This window comes from Bombus vancouverensis, chromosome 4 (assembly GCF_051014615.1).
Source record: "Bombus vancouverensis nearcticus chromosome 4, iyBomVanc1_principal, whole genome shotgun sequence".
Classification (NCBI taxonomy): domain Eukaryota; kingdom Metazoa; phylum Arthropoda; class Insecta; order Hymenoptera; family Apidae; genus Bombus; species Bombus vancouverensis.
Window position 1 is genome coordinate 6,993,062 of NC_134914.1, and position 19,174 is coordinate 7,012,235.

Genomic DNA, 19,174 nt, shown 5'->3' on the forward strand with positions numbered 1-19,174 from the left:
TATAAATAAATTATCCAAATTTACATGATTTTATGTCACAATGTAAAGATTATAGAAAGCACATGCAAAAGTATTTTATAATGCAGAAGCAAAAAGTTTGAGCATTTTATTAGCGTAATTCCTTTCTCACAATTATAATATTAAAAATTTTTGTAATTGCGAAGAAACGGTGCAACTTGTACTATGAAATTATCTCATTGTATTTTGAACATATTTATAACGAAAGATTAGATCGAAATTAATTACATTAATACACTAACGACAGAAGGCTAGAAGAAATGTAATAATAGAAGAATTATATTAATTGTATTTTGCGCTTTGTAATATTATTAGTTTCATAATAAATTATGATAGTCAAACTGTTCATAGTAGAGTTCCGTAATAAAATTCTTCTATAAAATAAAAGTGATGGAAAAATATTAATGTATTACATGTATAATCAAATTAATATTTAACAATCTCCCGTCGATAATGTATTAACACAAACTTTCATTTTCGTTATAGTATATACTCTTTATCTAAAGAATCAACGTAAAATATATTCACAATACATAGACTGATTACAAAACATTTATAAATTTTAAAGCATATTTACATAATTTCATTCTCCTTTTTCAGGATAAAATATCCCTTAAATACACACCAACATATGCAATTTTCCCTTTATATAGATTTTGCTATTTTATATAGACATATTTTGATTTTTATATATAATTTAAAATTTTTATACGAAAGTAAAAAATGTCTCCCCTCTTCACTGTAGGCAAATAACTTATAATCGAGCAATATTACGCACTTATAAAGATCTATATTGTTACATCTCGCTATTTAGGAAATCTTGTATTTGATTTTGTTACAATAGAGTAGCACAGTAAAGTTTTAATTTACAATTATTAATATATATCATACTTAGAAAGTGTCTCTCGGTAGAATAAGCATAAAATATCTTTCATAAGAACCTGTTTATCAAATCCTTATTAAGATTCCAATAAAATTTCCTATTGTAAACTTACCAGTCTATGCTTTTTAATAATTTCCATCAAATACTTGTAAAACAAAATTTAAATTCATTACTTGTCATATTTTGGCAATTTCTTGCAAAGGCAGAATAATTTTATGAAATATGCCTCTTCTGTTCATGTGCTGTTACAATGTTACAATTGAATATGATTTTATATGTATAATGGATTGTACGACGTTAGCTAACTTTTTAAGAAACGCCTTCCCTAAACATGAAAGCATGTATCAATGTCATTCATAATGATACATAAACACTATTTTTTTATTGCACTATTGCGTGCATAGTATAGAAATGTTATAATTAGTATTGTGCGATAGAATTACATTTTGTTTACTCTTATCGAGAACAGATCGTGAGCATTAATAAATCGTTTCAATTTGTTAATTAGTTCATTGAACGATTCATTCATCGAATACTCCCAAGCGAAAACCACTCAATTGTTTCGGTTGTTAAATCGATACGTCCAAGAGGTAAGCGTATTCCACCAAGAAATTCATTTTCTTGTAATGTGTCATGATTCCATATTGTAGCTTCCAGAGTTCTCTCTTTAATCACGTCTAGAGCCATTCTATATTCCAACTGTGATGAACATATACATATTATACATCCAAGAATTTTAACTTAACTAAAAAGAAACAGCAGCTACTGATTTGTTTATTTAAATTCATTACCATTTCCATAAACGAAGGATGACAATTTTTCTTTACAACTTTTGTTTTCCGCTTTGTCTTTTTTGTAGGATCAGGTTTAAGGTAAACTTTAACATATGTATTTGGTTCCTGACAATTTGCTACTTTGGGTAATCCTCTTGCATGATAGACCATCACATAAAATGCTCCACGTGTATAGTGAAGAGACATCTTAATTTGTCCGTTCTGTACATTATCTCTTACACGTTTTTCAGCCCACCAATTGCCAACTAATAAAAAAGATGATAATAACATTTACAATATCTTCAAATATTAGATAGCCATATTGTAAAAAAAAGTGTATACCTTTTACTTTACGTAAATGAATATCTGCATTTTGTTGATCTCTCAACAAAGGATGAAAGAAAGTGTATACTAAATCACTTTGAGAAATTTCTGGTGCCATCTTGAATAAACTTACAAGGAATTTCTCAATATCCGCTCGTCGTTTATCAGCAACTTGCTTTATGTTAGATCTTCCAACACTTATACCACTTGGTAAGCTATGTAAAATAAATATCTATTTACATTAATCATATAATGCTATTTTTATATTTTACAAATAAACTGTATCAATTTTTCATGAATTATGATTAATTACGATTACTCACGAAGATAAAGTAACATCTAAATTATTCTTGTAAATTTGGCTTCAAAGAAACTTTTTTTATATCAAAGATACTAGTCTGATTAGATAATACGAAATATAAGATAGCACAAAATTCTGATAACATATTATAAAAATCTATCAAACAATTCAAGTAGCAATAATAAAACGCATTATCATTTTATGTTTACACTTATTGAAGTTTGTACTATTGATTGTACATTTGTTTGAAGTATTTGAATATACATTTTATACTAAAAAGTAGGTATGTACTATTATCAAATTAAAAAATATATATACACATAAGATTTAATTCTGCATTGTTTTAGGAAAAAATATTAAATTAAAAATGGGTATTATTAAACGTTTCCGTGCTCAAGTATTGATACAAAAAGCTTCGTCTAGAAAATCGATTGCGCCTGAATTTTATCGAAGAATATCACAAACTGCATCACAATCGCAGAAAGACATAAATAACAATATAAATAACAAGAAAACTGTTAGCATTGATATTAAACAATTCAAGTCTTCATCCTAACAATAAAGAAATAAGATAAACTAATAAGTGATTTCATTGGATTCAATATGTCGAATAATCTAGACTATTAGACATAAAATTTTCTGCATGATGTAGATAAATTAAATTACTATATATGTATAATCTCTACAGATATGAATCACATATGATATTATATGAATTATTATTAATATATTGTTGTTGATTAACAACTGTAATATGTATTTTAATCTATACTATAAAAATCGTGTCATAACATAAAACTGCAATAAAATATATTTTACTTACCTAGCAAGTTTTGCAAGAGGAAAGTGAATGCACAACTTTTGATAGAATTCACAAAATTCCTTATATGATCGGAATAAATAAGTAGGATCTGCATGACCTTTTCGTTGTATACGCAAGATATACATATAATATTTTTCAGGATCATATCGTTTTTGGTAGCCGTGCACTTGAACACTTGTTAACTGACCCTCCTGCTGCATTCTACAGTGAACATATAGACATTTTTTAAACATTCAATGTACTTTAAGAAGTATAATTTTAAATTTTAAATTTACATTTACGAGCAAATATTAAAAAGTATATTATCAAACTTACGTATATGTACGTGGTATAAAAGATAATAATGCTCCATCATTATGGTCGCCCGAAAATCTAAGTTGTGCTAAATTATGTAGAAAAAAGTTGAACTGTGTAAACCAACTTTTAAGTGAACTTTCTATCATTCGGGCAAATGTTGCAGCTGCTTCAGGATTTGTTTGCTCTGGAAGAAGAGCTTTTTGTACGTAACTAACTGCATCCACAGTCACACCAGGAATGCCAGACGAAGTCATCTGTGAATTTGTATAATTATTCATTTTAGATTTGTTCACCAATTCTTTGATTTCAATGTCACTAAGCTTTTGTTGTATAACATGTGATTTATATAAATCAGTCATGTTATTTTTTTGAAACAATAAATCATCCATTTTTAACACCTATGTCCTTGTCTGTTAAAATGATTTCGATATTTCGATGACTTCTACGATATTTTTAAAGTTAATATTATAACCGTTTGTTATTAATATATTGTTTGTCGCTTGTTTGCTTTACGCATAAATGATTAAAACTGCTGCATTGTTCGATATTACGGAACCTCAGACGATAAACGCTAATTAACTACGCACTGTATATAGTTTAGCGTGATAGGCGGACCACTTTCCGATAAAACGCGTGGATAGGTCCTTCCGTTGCGGTTTTATTGTTGTCATAACACAGTAATGGTTTAAACTATAATACCGGCAAAAAAGTTCAAACTATTTTTTTGCCTTTTAATTCAATTTTGTAAACAACTTAGGTCTTTTATAGTAAACGAATAGACTACTGTTTAATAATATTTCGATATAAATTTTTAAATTGTAATGACACAAAATCCTTAACATATACAATATAACAGGAATAGACGTACCAATCCAAAAAGATGAAGAATTAGATTTCCATGCTTCCGCACTACATTAAATGCTTGACAACACAAATCCACAAAATGATGGAACTTGGCTGATGGCTTATCTCCACCATTTATAACATAAGCCATATCAGATGTCAATACAAATGGTGTCCTATCCCTAATTAAAAACATGAAAGATTATAATTTAGTTTTATAAGTAGTGAATATATATAAATAAGGATACATTTACCTTTTAAAATTTCCAAACATTTGAGCATCACCTAAGAATTTCCCAAAATCAATATGAAACAGATGACCTGATGTTTTTAACATAATATTGTCGTTATGTCTATCACAAATTCCTAAGATATAGGTAGCAACACTATAACCCGCACAAGATGCAGTAAAGTTTTCTACCGCTCGTTCATACTCCAACTCTGAAGGATTATGTTTTGCCAACCATTCGGCAATAGGTCGATCTTTAAATGATCCAGTTAGGCCAAACTCAACCTGTATTTTTCTCAACGTTTCTGCATTTGTAACCATTTCTATCATCCCGCGTTTGTATCCAGTAGGTACGCAAGCAAATGTTACCATTTTAAGATCAAGACCTTCTTTTAACCAAAGTTTATCCATTATGCGCATCATTTGAAGAGTTAACATATCTTGTTGTAAATCATCTCCAACCTTCAAGATTATTTTAGTATAGAATAAATCATAATAAATTATAGCAGTAGGTATTTGTTAATTGAACATACTTTAAAAATCGCTGGACAAATTACATCATCACAGCTAATAAAGTTGATTTTCAATGGAAGTGTAAATGATGGAAAGTATGAGCAACTTTGTACATTTATACCAAATACTTGTTTACTAGGAGACAACGGTAAACAGGTGCCATCATCTTCCATTAATTGACAATGTATATTTTGTAAACCAATTTTGAGCGCATCTAGTCGTAATGATTCTTTCGTTTGCTTAATATTTTCCGCTACTTCATATAAATTCTACAATATTATGAGTTACACTGTTAACATTTGCTAATTTATACAAAAATATACGTTAAAGAAAGAAGGAGAGGAAAAATTTTACTTTAACGAGTAATTGTTGCGTAAGAAAACTATTTCTTAGTGCATCCCCAATGACGGCTAATAACGCTCGTAACATCAATTGTAACCTTCTATGATAACGTGCTGAACTAATATTTTTATCATCCTCTGGTGTAGTTTCAGCAGAATTCTGAAAATAGAGTACACTAAATATATTTGTTTAACTTTCTAAAGTAAAAGAAAATTATTCCAATCTGAATTACTTGAGGACTTTGTCCTGGTAACGCTTGCGTTAGTAACCAATAGATGTGATGAGCTACCCGCGGAGAAAGTAAAGCTCGTTCTAATAAAAACTTTGTAAGAGGGGACGTTTCATATGTTTCGTGCTTTAACGCTTGTAATAATTGAGGTAAGTAATCTACAAGTTCATCATTACTCAGTTCTCGAATCCATCCAACTGCCATTTCTCTAACTTTCATATCTGGAAAACTATAAAGTATCTTTGATTAGTTGTACAATTATCAACAATCTCACATACATATACATATATATATTTAGAACATTGGAGCATATATATTTAAAACATTAAAATATATATATACCAAGGTAACAATAATTGCAGAGCTTGGACAGGAGGTAAAGGACTCCAAATTCTAAGAGATGCATGAAGATCAGGCAAACATGCCCAATCCCAACTATGTGCAGCTAAAAGTACTTTAGGTAAAGCTTCAGGTCTATTGTGCAAATAATGTCGTTTTTCCCATAAAATTTCTCTTTCTTCAACAAGTGGTCTATTAAAAAGTTAATTAATTAATTAATAGATATCAATAGTTTAGTATTAATATTTGTAATTAAAAAATATATGTATACCTTGAAAATGTAGTTTGCTGTGTGATATCTATTAACAATTCTTGTGTGTTCTGATCCAATGAATTAAAATCAAGAGATTCTACATCATAATCACGTAATTCTGTAGGAAATAATACTCTGCCACCATAATCAGGTAATTCTACACCAATAATAGCATGCGTATCTCCATGAGGATGAATCCCAGCTGCTGGGGCAGGGCCTAATCTTTTATCAGCAATTGCTGGCCAAAGTGACAAGAAAAAGCTTCCTTGACTCATAACTCTGTAATTAAAAATATAAAAAAAACATATAGTAAAATACTTTCTCACTTTAATAGATGTAATCAATTACCCTTCATAATCGAAAAATTGTATAGCTCCCCATCCCAATTCTTCTTTTTGCATGGTATTTTCTGCTGATGAATTAGATTCATGATCAGTAGGTTGTAATGTACGACCATATAAAACTAACACTAATCTTGCTTCTCTTGGTACTTGACATACGCTTATCCCACGAAATTCTAGCCTTTTATACAAAAAAGAATATATAGTAGTAGTTAATTTTATTATTAATAGTAATAGAAGTAATAAAATAATAGTAATATTTCTCATCAATTAAAAGTAATAGTAATGTTATTTAATAGTAGCTTTTAATATTATTACCATGAATTAAATAAAATTCTTGGATGAAAATTAGAACTGACTGCCATAGGTTCGGATAAAACTGGATTTCCAACAGGTCTTGTTCCATGAAATATTTGAGCTGCGATGATATAATCGTCATGTTTCCATGATCCTGGCAGTCTATGTAATGCTCCAACACGAACTAGGATGGTATCTAATACCTCAGACGATATTAATGTATCTATTATACAAAAATATAATAAAATTAATCATTTCTATAATTCATTATCTGTTAAAATGAAATTTTATAATTCTAATGTTCTTACTTGTTGGAATTTCTCCCCTGCTATTTAATTCAAAATCAACCCTAAATGCATGACAGTAAGTTTCTACAAGATCTTGAATTGCATCGCGAATTTTTCGACAATGAGATGCAATAACATCTGGAAATTTTGTTCTTAATGTCACTACGGAATAATCACCATCTTCATGCAGAATTTCTGGTTTCTTGCACTCTATATTTGTTGTATGAACTTGAGGTAAAAATTGACAACATGCATTTACGAAATTATCAACAGCTTCGGTAATTTCAAATGTCTCTATGTTTCCCATTAACGCACATACTGCTTTTACCGCTTGGACAACACTACGGGGTTGCAATTGTGGTAAAAGACTGGAACCATGATTAGTAGTTGCTAAATGTATGGCAGCAGTTTCCACACGTTCCATTTCTTTTTCTACAGTTTCTACAATTTTTTATATGAAAATGCGTAACTATTACTTAAATATGTCACATTTTTTTGTATAATAATAATTTCATAAAAATTATTTTTTGTTTTCATACCTAATAAAATAAGAAGTGTATCGTAAGAAATAGGTTGTACTGGTTCATTTGGAAGAATATCTTCTAACTTGAGACATTGATCACGATTATCATCTTGAAGCTTTAAACAAAATTGTATACGTATAACATTAATTATTAATTAAAATATCCTTACATTCAAAAAAATACTTACTGTTCGTGTTATAGACCGTTTTATTTGCGCTTTAGTTAGGATAGCTAATTCAATATCTTTTTCTAATTTGATACATTGATGTATATATTCGTACTGAGCTAAAGTTGTATTAGATGCAAAATATTCTGCTAAACCCCATACCCTCAGACAATATTTCTCTATATTTACTATATCTTCATCTTCTAAGGAACAAGCGACATTAAGAATAACATGCTCAACACTACAATTTACTGAAAAAAGATGTGTTTTATATGTTAAATTGTTGAAATTTATTTCATAAATTTTTTATTATAAATTCTATGTGTGTAAATTTACCATCGCATGTAAAAGAAATGGACGGAGTATTTTCGTCAGAATCCATTAACTGTGGATGTACAACTAATTTTATACTTGTGCCTTCAGGATATAAACTTTCCATCATTGGACTGATTACATGTCCAATGTTTGTACTGGGATCATTGAATGGAAATTCACCTGGACATATTTTGTCAATTAATATACATGTATTGTAAATTCTATGAAAATACTAAATTGTTTACTTATACTTTACTAACTTCGAACAGATTTGATCATGTCATAGAAAGCTCTAAGATCGCAATCATGAAGTGATGGTCTAGTTTTTCTCACTGTTACATTTTCATACAAGCGTGTTTGTCGTTTCTGTGATATGAACGATGAAGATTATTAAAACTTTAGTTATCAATTATTTATTTAAGTAATTAAACATTTAGAATATTTACTCTTCTATCTAAGGAAGTCCTTCTTCTTTCAATAGTATTCCAAGCTGATGAATTTCTAGGAGGTAGTGGTGGTGGTGCAGCTGGAGATACTGCTGGAGATTTAGCAGACTTTTCCACAGCAACATATACTGGATCTGAATTAACACTTTCATTTGTGCTATACATGTAATCAAAAGGATCGAATGGATCATACACTGATCCACTCACTTGCGATTGTATTTCTGCTTAAACAAATCATATTATTATTATTAGATATTTATATAATTACTTTATTTTATTTATAAATTTTAACAAAATATTACCATCTTTATGTCCCTGTGTGCTATCATTCTGATCTTCAATCTTAACAAGTAATGGATCAAATGCTTCTAGTACACTAACCCGAACATTTGTTTTATCATCTACTTGATCAAAAGAACTCAAATCTATAAGATTATTATTTGGCTTCTTTTCTATCACTTTTAATACATTCAGCTGTTCGTCATCCATACAAAATGTAGGTTTTTGGACACCACATATAGAAGGAGTAATACTTGGTCTATAATTCATAGGTAGTGGAGGTATCTGCAAAAAATTATTAATATTTATTCTTAAAAAAATGATGAATATTATTGAATGTTTGTCTTTTAAAAAATTTCTTTAAAAAAAAGTTATAAATAAACTTAAAACTAATATTTTTATACCTGACATTATTAAATTGATAGTTGAAGATATTAAACTGAATGTAAGATTTATACATAATATATACCTGAGAATGAGTAAGAAAAAAATTTTTTAAATCATTAAGATTCCATGCAGGCTGCAAGAATCATTAACAAAATTATCGTTACAACAAAAAAAAAACATATTCCACATTAACCACTGAATACTGATGAAGATATTATGATATTTACCTGTGGTGTTATATCAGGTACATTACTGTTAATACTACTAGATCTTGACATAACAGGACTAATTTTTGGAGTTCCTGGTGTACAAGGCGCAGTGGAAGATCTAGGCCCTGGAGAAAGTGATTGATATCGGTAGTCTCGAGAATGATAACCTGCAGAACTGGTGCTACGTGACACTCTCCCTTGTTTTTTCAATAATGAGGGATGAGTTTCCCATCTTGGCTCTACAGTCGCTTTTCTGCTATGTGAAAATAATTATTAATTAATAACTATTAATTAATAATTCTCCAATGTTTTTATAAAATTTATAATTTGTCAAAGTGATTAATTGTATTCTTACGAAGGTGGAGGTGGAGGTGAACAATAATCATTTAAATTATCTTGCTTCACTGGACTTGTAAATGTAATCAAATCAACAGTATGTTCTTGACTTGTGGTGGCTGTTGTTGAATTTCTTCTAGATGGAACTGGTGGCGGTGCTAATATCACAGCATTTCTAGATTGATTAGTATTACAGGAACCAGGCCTTGGCCTACTTCTACACTGAAATCTATATAATTTTTGTTATTATAAATTCATTTTAATTTGTGCAATAAATATATGGTAAAATAAAAATGATACAAATTTCATTTACTTTTCGGTTTGTTGTGTGTTATCTCTTTCTGATGAACTACTATGTACAGTGCTGTTTCCATCACTCTGTGGAACACATTGTTGCTGAATATTATTAAAATCTGATCGTTGCTTTTGTAACTTAAATTTTTCTAGTGCCAAACTCTCCAAACTCATTGCCTGAGCAAGTTCTAAATCCTTTTGGAATTGACGTTCATAATCAATCACCGCAGATCTTTGAGTACTTGTATTTCTACTGTAGTGTGACATCTAAAATTAAATTAAAAGCTTGTTACCACATTATAGAAAGACGGAAGCGTAAAGAAAATTAATATATATATGTACGTATATTCAAGATGTAAATATGACAAACTAGTATGAGTAAGCTACTAATAATATAGACACAATACGTATATTTTAAATATACTTTAACCTATACCTGAAGTGCATTCACATAAGTATTTTCATACATTGTTAACGAAACTAAATTAAACAATAACATTAATTTATTAATACAATAACATAGTTTTATGTTATTATTATATATCTTACTAATTTACACATATATATCTTAATAACGTAGTTCTATGTATTAAAATTATGTGATGAAGAAGATAAAAAAAGTATATCAAAAAGAAATTTCTCAACATTGGCTGTAATCATGTATCACATGAATTAATAAAAGTGAAACAAACATATTGTTGGTATAGACCTTATCATTTAAAGGGCTGCATTATCAATTTAAAGTTCCAGGAGTATTATGCGTCTAGGTAAACAGATTTACGGCTCACCCTAGCATTATTTTCAGCGAAGTGTCTCGCTGTTGAAAAATCTTCAAGCAAAAGACCAATACAGTCTGAGAAAAAGCACTGTCACCTAATCAAGGAAATGACATTTTCAATCGTATAATTAGCTGTCGTGTACAAACAACCTATGTACTAACTGTACACACGTAGATACTATGTGTATACAAATCGAAAAGTGCACTGACTTGAAGCTGCTGCCACGGATAGACAATGTACTGGTAGAGTAGAAGTAGAAGACACAATAAGTGTATCGTATGTACATACAATGAATGTATCGTATATACGTGCACGATACGTCTTACAATCAATACAACGATGCGATGTAACGAAAGACTGGTTATGGTGCGGATGTAATTGAAAGTGGTGACGGTATACAGTTAGGTTACATTAACTCTTTCCGGTGTATCGACTATTTGGATGGTTAATCTATTTAACCTGAACGGCGAACCTTATTTGATTAAAGCTGATTTATACATGAAACGCGTAGGATTGTTTACAGTTAGGAGTATCTATCTATCTATCTATCTATCTATATATATGTATATATATATATGTTAGTAATATGTATAGCTCTATATGTGAACCTTCTTATGCGAAAGATTATGTCCGTTAATTTTATTCTTTTTTAATACAAGATGTCTAGTTGTGGTATAATAGAGAAGAGGATAATTTTGTGGGAAAAAATAAGCCGAAAATATGGAATAACATTTTTTCATATGGTGCTTAATTTTCAAGAAAATAAAAATTGAAAATTTGTCAAATAGTGTCAAGTAGTGTCGATACATTGGATCACGCATCCCGATTTTATGCATATAGATTGTCAAGATCGGTCTTCGTTTGTAATCGATCTGCTAAACGAAACATTTGATCTCTTTCTCATATCGGTTATTTATTATCTATAACAATAACACATACACAGATTCAGATATCTGTCGTGTATTAATACACGTATGATATTTATTATATTAATACATTATAATGTCTAATGGATAAAATGTTTACAAAAATATAAATGTTTCATTTGTGTAATAATATCATTTTCAAAAATAGTGCAATAACACTAACTATAAATACGACCCATTAAGAATGTACAAAGTGAATTATCCTGTTCATAATTACTAATAATTATAAATATATTACTGATGGTAACCTAAAATATCACTGAAAATTAACTATTGTAGAAAGTAACACTAACAATTTTTGATAAATATTCATGAAATATAAGAATAAAAAAAAATAAAATATAAAAAGTGAGATTAAAATTGTCCTACTGGCCGCATTAATATTAAGGTAGTTAATAATATTGATAATTTCTTTGAGGTATTTTAAGTACACAACAGACATTGGTGGTGTTCTCTTTTAAATTTTGCAAGTTTAAGAGTATTGTATGATTTTAAGCCAGAATCCTTTTTCGCTAGTTGTCACGAGACTTCGTCTACTAAATTTTATCGGCGTTATCGTTTTCTCGCATGTTTCCACTCTGTGCTTTCTGAGAAACGAAATTACCCCCACTTTGATTTGTAGCAATGCGAACCGCATACCTGAAACAAATGAAGTGCCGTTAATATAACGATGTAATCTTTCTGACGTCATTTGATATAGTGTACTTTAGGTTATTCATCCCTAATGATTTGTTACAAGTTGTGATCTATACTAGATCGCAATAAATCGTGTTAGTATCTCACTGTAGTATGCTACGATATTGCGTGATAAATGCAAAATTAATGTATAATTTATATAATTGATAATAATGACTTAAACGAGTTGACAAACAGCAAAAAATGCATTTAAATTTTAAATTTCTTGTTGATAAGTAAAGATATCTTTTTAAATGGAATTTTGTGATAGTTTTTTTTATTGCTTCTCATATTTAAATTTACACAGTGGACAATTTTTCATCTTAAAATATTTGTAGTCTATGATGTTCACTATCTCAAAAATAATTTTTTAAAAATATTATTTATATATTTTTGAACGTTTCAGCTTATTTTTAAACAGTAAACTTAATTGAAATATAATATTTAATATACCTATGCAATTTCGAGGTCCCTCGCCAAATGGAAGATACGTATAAGGATGTCTGGTTCGTTTATTTTCTTCTGTGAATCTTTCGGGATCAAATGTTGCTGGATCCGGGTAATAATCTGGATCATGGTGAAATCCATAAATCGGTATGATTACCCGCATGCCTACTGGTAATTCAACCTTACTTCCTGGTATTTGGTATTGGTGCTCGCATCTTCGGGATAGCATTGGAGCTGGAGGATATTTCCGTAGCGTTTCTGAGAAGAATTTAGTAGATTACACTATGTTTTCAGTAATATTACATTAAAAGTTTAGATGAATTTTGGACATAAATAATCATTTAATAATGAAATTCTATTATAATAATAATAATTCTATAATAAAATAGTTTGTTTTCCAGCATTTGTTTCCTAGTTTATTATAATAAATTGCAGTATTACACCTATAACTCTGATATTCCGTAATTAACAAAAATCCTTGAAGGAAAAATAATTTTTTCTTTAATATTTCTTATTTCAATTGGTTCTTTTAGCTCCTAATTTTAAAAACTTTTTTCATTTGTTCAGTTAAATCAATATCCTGCTCAATTTAAGCACGAAATTCTTACTATTGAAATAACGTGTATGACGAAAACAATTGCTTTTCGCGTGGAGGTGTTAAGTAAACAAGGCCAACTTCGTCTCTTTTTAAATCGTTCTATTTATATCTCACTGTGGGTGGAATAAGAACTTAATCAATGACACAGTGCAATTGAAGGTCATAGTAGAACACAAAAAGATTACGATCACGAGGATGAAGACATGTATACATAAACACTTATATGGAATATCAAATCTGAATAAAATCTGAAATCTGTTATAAAGATCTATTGCCTATTTTATCACCTAAATTTTCTAATCTTAACAAATTTTGTACGCCAAGTCATTGGTAGTTATAACAAGGATAATTGTAATAAAACTTATGGCATACTTATAATTGTTATGCTTTGTACTAGTAATATTTTATAAAGTAACTTTGATAAAATAATTAATTAATTTTGTTAAAAGATCGAGAAATTGTTGAAATTCTAGTAATATTTCGAGATAGATATTTTCGAACTTTCCAAAGAGATAAGTAACTTATTCCAAAGAGAGAAGAAATCGTGAAACTAACGATGACAAGCAACATACTATATCAACACAGCAAATAATAGGAGTAATCATTACAAGAATATCTTATGACACATTTCAAGGTATGCAATTTACGTGCAATCAGGTCAAAGAAAATGCATTTATACCTGCAATAACCATATCAAGATACTTCATGTCTTGGATAGCATCGTAAGACAGTTTGCCATTTCTGCTGTCAATGGCGTCTTGTATGTCGCGTCTCGTTTTTTCCTGAATTTCTGTATTTAACGCCAACTCGTGAAGACAGAAAGCTATGGTGTTCGAGGACGTTTCATAACCGGCAGCGAAAAACACAAACGCTTGCGCTGCAATGCTGTTCTCGTCCAATTCTATAAATAACGATACTATACATGATAAAGCATGTGGACAAAAAATTTCTTTATCGGTCACCAGTTTGATAAACTTTCAATATGAACACTCCTAATCGTAAGAAGAAAGCTATTCTGTAATTTTTGATCGCTAATTGTGAATCGTGAATCGGCATAATTATGAATTAGATTATTATGAAACGACGTATTTTGGAATATTTATGGAAAGGTATGTATAGGGAAAATATAATTTTAGACATTTTTAAAGTAAATAAAAAATAAATAAGAAATTAACAAAGTAATTTTGGATTGCTTTCCAAATATAAAATCTTCTAATTATTTTAGACAATACTAATTTTGTTAGAAAATTAATAAATAAGCTATTGATATACGTAACATTGTGAGGTAACCAACGTTAACTGTGAATTCTAATTACGAATTGATAAAGCTCCTCTTATACGTAGTTAATGAAACGTTTCATTAAAGGAGCTGCTACATTTCACTGACATTACGTGAATCTTGCAGCGGCCGTATGAATAAAGCATTTACTGTCAATCTTATCCTGATTAATTTGTAACAAAATGCTATCGTTTGTGGTTAGTCATTACAAGTACTGGAAGTGTACAGCAAATAGTTCACTTATTGACTGAAGGAGACTTATCAATTATATAACTCTCTTCCTTCATTGATACAATTAAGTTATTCAGAACCGATAGAAGCCAATATAGAGCAAACGCTAACAGCAGCGAATACATTACATTTATCGATATTTCTTTGTATAGTGTCAAGTTCATTTACACAAAAAATATTAACTGATATAACAACTTTCTAATAACAAGTATAGTTGTATAAAAAACGTGCAAGTTACTTGGCATTGGTGTGCCAAAAAAATGTGTGTCGCAGTGAAACGGTGCAGCAGTATCAAGCACATACCAGACCACATGTTAAGGCGAACGACAACATTTCTCTCGTAAAGCGTACGATTTATCTTCGTATAAAGTAATCTATATAAACGATAGGAGCAAGCCGATACACCCATACGACAGTTTATTCTGCTGCTACTTGCTACGATTTCGCAAAAGTTTTTGTGTTTTTCGTCTTCGAATTCTACCTATTATCATTGGGCTGTGAATGTTTATGCGAATGTGCATTTTTATGAACATAATTGAGAAAATGCGTATTCCGTGCATTTTATCAGCTTTCTACGTTATTTCATTTTCTATATTTATGTTGTACTTCTAAACATTGTGTTTATCTAATTTTCTATACTATTCATTTATTTCCCATAAATACATAAACATCCACAACTTAAACACTACTAATCTCCATATTTATCAACATACCTATCTCTTCAGTAATTTTCTCATCTTCGTCATTGCAAACTTGTCCACTTCCACACTCATCCAATGTTCCTTTATTTTTCAATTCAATTAACAGGTCCATAAAGTCGTGTCTCTTAATACCATGTTCCTCTCGTTCGTTAATCATCTGCGACACTACATTCTTGAAAAATTTGCTTACCTCGGGATCTATCACTTGAACATCCAAAAATTTGTACAATTTTGGCATGGCTGTCCTGAGCATTCTCCAGAGGGTAGCTGTGTAACTTGGTTTCGAGAGTTTCTTAGCAGCCCTGTGAAACTCGGATTCCTCATCGGTGAGAGCATTTATTTGTATGCCAAAAGCACAGCTGCCAATGACGTCTATCGTAAATTTCGCCGCTAGCTCGCGAATCTCAAATGGACGATGGGTCTCGGAGGACGCGTCGATTAATTTTTGAAACTCCTCGCCGCACTCGGCTAGCAGGTAGAACATTCTTTTCAATTTGCCGGATGAAAAGGCTGGGGTCAGTTTGGATCTTAGGCTCTTCCATCTTTTCCCTTCTAGGTTGAACAAGTGGGCGGATAACGAGTTCTATGAAAAGGTTATTCATTTAAATTAATTATAATTTATGTTTTTCTATTATGTATTTTTATGTATTATTTTATGGTTATTTCAGATCTATTCTAATATTCTGCGTATATCTTGTTACAACGTACGTCGATTTTCAATTTTGCATTTTTTATAAATAATCTATATCAATAATAAGATCCTAATCTATTTTGTATTGTTATCGTTAAATATAACTAAATTTTCAATTTTAAATTCATTCAAGTTTTCTATTAACCTTAGCAGAACGAAATTTGTTCTCATATTTAAAATACTTATCATGGTTAGAACCCGTTATGGACACGACCAATTTACATAACAAAACATTTTCCTTTTACCTGTGAGTTTACCGGTATTCCACGGTTCGTGAAGCAAGCGAAGCTTTTCACGCAAATGTCTTTCACGAGGTCTGGGTCCCGTAGGATCAGTACAGGCGACATAACACGGAACGCTCCAAAATACCTCTCGTCTTTGAACCACTCGTACATATCTTTTATACCTTCTGGTAACGATTTTTGGAACAATAGCAATGACGCAAAATTTCCAAATAATACTATAGGTTTTCGGAAAGGGACGCCACGGTTCTTCCAAAAATCGAATGTCGACGTAAAAAAACAATATATAATAACTAGCAGTAATCCTAGTAATAGAAATTGCTCCAAAATACTCCACATTTTGAATTCGCTACAGAGTTCTTTTCGAAATACAAATATAAGATTATTTTTCCAAATCAATAACTATGACGCTCTTCTGTTCCTTCCTTATTTATAAAATTGAGCAATATATTCGCTACATGTCATCTCATAATCTTCGTTGTTTTTCTGTTTTTTAAATAAATTTTCGTACACCATATATATATTCGAGATCAAACATGTAATTGGTATAGCAATCTTTTACGAATGTATTATGTGTGTTATATTTTCATATTTTACAATCTCATTAGCATTGTAACGAAGCAGCTATGAGACAAATGTTTCATATAACGCGTACAATATAATACATAGCAATTGTGTATGGCAAGTGTTCTGATACTTTTATGAACCGCGTTAAAAGATTCTTTCCTTTTTTGATTCAACAGTCGTATACATAATGCATTACGTCTGGAGCGGCGGATATCGGTTCAACGTTATCGTCGCGAGGTCAACAGTATAAAACAAAGGATTACTCGACGTTTGTCGCGGCAGTTCTCGAATTACGCAGTTCGATACTCCGATCGAATCCTTGGAGTTGTTTATAGAAGTACACTTGTCGACTGACTCACGAACACAGTATTTGCACTCTCTTGTTTCTCCCAGTGAAATGTCAGTGATGAACGCTCGTTCAACTGTTCACTGTTCGCACGCGCAACTGACGTTTCGTGCAAGCACGTGATTATCAGGCTGTCGAATTCAACGTTCAAATGCTAAGCGAGCGTTAATTCGTTCCGTTTAACACCATTTCGAATATTAATATCGTTCCACTAATCGATTCTTGTAATTTTACTGCGTGTGCATTTTATCGACTTACACGTCGATTTTGAACGTCGAATCGAGATGTTATGCTTCCTATGATCACTGAAACAACGTACGTAATTTTAAAACTCCCTACAAGCTGCAATTGGTTATCACTTTGAATTAATTCCACACTTTTGTCTATTTCACGTATACAAAACAACGTTAGTTTTTAGGCGGAAAGAATGTAATCAACAACATAAATTCACAACAATTCACTATCGAAGTTACGCAACTATAGACGATTGTAAGATGTATCGGATTTAATGAGGTTAAGGCATACTGCACAAGTTTGAGGACAACAAGAAGAATAGGAAAAGGAAGAAGAGCGAAAGAAAGGAAAGAAGAAGAGGGAAGAGGACGCCTATCGTTCTCACCGAAAGCTGACCTCCCACCGACTGGAAATCATGAACGTACGCATGCACGCATTTATAGAGACCTTGTGCTCCTGCTCCGGCTCGGGTTCGTATCCAAACTCATGTTCCGGTCGAGAGCCGCTCGTTTATCTTCAACAGCTTTTCGTTCCCTCTCTCTGCCACCCGGATAATTAGCCCCAAGACGTATGCTCGTTTTTACGCACGAATTTCCGTTTAAAAATGATCGATATCATCTTAAGTTTGTATAGCTTCTGTTTGCGTGAGACTTTTTATTCATCGTTATCGTTAATAAACCGAGCCTATCAATTACTATCTTTTAAAAACGCTGTATTATATTGCTGTCATAACGGTTAAAATTTTGATGTTATTATATGAGAAATTCTTATGGTTACATTATATGGTTATGATTCGTTAGTATCGTTGTTCTTTTAGAATTTGATTTTCTTGTAATTTTAACATCTTTATCTTGAAATTGGTGTTTAGGAGTGTTTTTAGTTGTTAAAAGTTTAGCGTTAGGTGATTTAGTATCAATTACCATAATAATATATACCAAATACCATAATATTGTATTATTTTGTTATTACTATTATTATTATTATTGTTGTTATTATTATTATTATATGAAATGTAGTAATTTTGCATATCATACGCATTTTGTGCATTCTTGTATCTTCAACTCAACGAGTACTAATCAAGTCTTAGATAAACATAAAAAATATAACAAGTTAATCAAATTATTTATTTTGTATTTTATATTTCATATTTTATACAGGGGAGATTATTAACTGTAGCTGTTATTTTATCGTTCGGATGTAAAATATGAAATAAAATTAAATAACTCAACGTTTTACTTTAATCTGTGACTCACATAATGATATCATATAAGGACGAACACGTAAAAATATGATACGAAGTGGCAAGAAATGCAACTAAAAGAGAAAGACTAATCCGCGAAAGCGTGAAGTCATGCGGAAATTTCAGAATGCGTTATATGCAGAGATAACGTAGTCTACTTCGTTTTGAAC

At 30.5% G+C, this 19,174-nt stretch overlaps 2 protein-coding genes across 7 annotated transcripts; both read right to left on the reverse strand.

Moving 5' to 3' along the window:
• Nucleotides 1-788: 788 nt before the first annotated feature.
• On the reverse strand, nucleotides 789-11,268 carry Pi3K68D (phosphatidylinositol-4-phosphate 3-kinase catalytic subunit Pi3K68D). Of its 4 annotated transcripts, XM_076617766.1 has the most exons (26): nucleotides 11,037-11,268; nucleotides 10,758-10,921; nucleotides 10,068-10,315; nucleotides 9,774-9,983; nucleotides 9,437-9,674; nucleotides 8,846-9,107; nucleotides 8,544-8,764; nucleotides 8,358-8,463; nucleotides 8,119-8,277; nucleotides 7,804-8,033; nucleotides 7,632-7,731; nucleotides 7,114-7,533; nucleotides 6,827-7,028; nucleotides 6,516-6,689; nucleotides 6,186-6,446; nucleotides 5,918-6,106; nucleotides 5,579-5,804; nucleotides 5,359-5,505; nucleotides 5,025-5,273; nucleotides 4,517-4,953; nucleotides 4,288-4,444; nucleotides 3,438-3,673; nucleotides 3,123-3,323; nucleotides 2,017-2,213; nucleotides 1,693-1,940; nucleotides 789-1,600 (listed from the first exon to the last, which is right to left on the reverse strand). In XM_076617766.1, the coding sequence occupies exons 3-26, from the start codon at nucleotides 10,313-10,315 to the stop codon at nucleotides 1,427-1,429; spliced, it is 5,292 nt and encodes a 1,763-aa protein (XP_076473881.1). In that variant the 5' UTR covers nucleotides 10,758-10,921; nucleotides 11,037-11,268; the 3' UTR covers nucleotides 789-1,426. The 4 variants fall into 4 exon arrangements, with proteins under 4 accessions (XP_076473881.1, XP_076473880.1, XP_033189978.1 ...); XM_076617765.1 differs by having other exon boundaries at nucleotides 10,837-11,268; XM_033334087.2 differs by having other exon boundaries at nucleotides 10,758-11,268.
• A 446-nt stretch (nucleotides 11,269-11,714) lies between these two features.
• LOC117156774 (putative cytochrome P450 6a13) lies at nucleotides 11,715-18,495 on the reverse strand. 3 transcript variants are annotated; one of them, XM_076617735.1, is made up of 6 exons: nucleotides 18,150-18,476; nucleotides 16,621-17,835; nucleotides 15,697-16,267; nucleotides 14,153-14,374; nucleotides 12,882-13,133; nucleotides 11,715-12,392 (listed from the first exon to the last, which is right to left on the reverse strand). In XM_076617735.1, exons 2-6 carry the CDS (start codon nucleotides 16,954-16,956, stop codon nucleotides 12,226-12,228), a joined length of 1,548 nt encoding a protein of 515 aa, XP_076473850.1. In that variant the 5' UTR covers nucleotides 16,957-17,835; nucleotides 18,150-18,476; the 3' UTR covers nucleotides 11,715-12,225. The 3 variants fall into 3 exon arrangements, with proteins under 3 accessions (XP_076473850.1, XP_033190005.2, XP_076473851.1); XM_033334114.2 differs by having other exon boundaries at nucleotides 16,621-18,476; XM_076617736.1 differs by lacking the exon at nucleotides 14,153-14,374 and having other exon boundaries at nucleotides 16,621-18,495.
• Between the last annotated feature and the right edge of the window lie 679 nt (nucleotides 18,496-19,174).

Coding starts and splice junctions, on each gene's coding strand:
- Pi3K68D (XM_076617766.1), bottom strand. CDS start 10,315: ATGTCACACTACAGTAGAAATACAAGTACTCAAAGATCTGCGGTGATT. Junction 7,534..7,631: donor TACACTTCTTATTTTATTAG/GTATGAAAACAA, acceptor AAAAAATTGTAG/AAACTGTAGAAAAAGAAATG. Junction 1,601..1,692: donor ATCCTTCGTTTATGGAAATG/GTAATGAATTTA, acceptor TGTTCATCACAG/TTGGAATATAGAATGGCTCT.
- LOC117156774 (XM_076617735.1), bottom strand. CDS start 16,956: ATGTGGAGTATTTTGGAGCAATTTCTATTACTAGGATTACTGCTAGTT. Junction 14,375..15,696: donor GAAAATTACTGAAGAGATAG/GTATGTTGATAA, acceptor CGTTATTTATAG/AATTGGACGAGAACAGCATT. Junction 12,393..12,881: donor GGGACCTCGAAATTGCATAG/GTATATTAAATA, acceptor CATTTGTTTCAG/GTATGCGGTTCGCATTGCTA.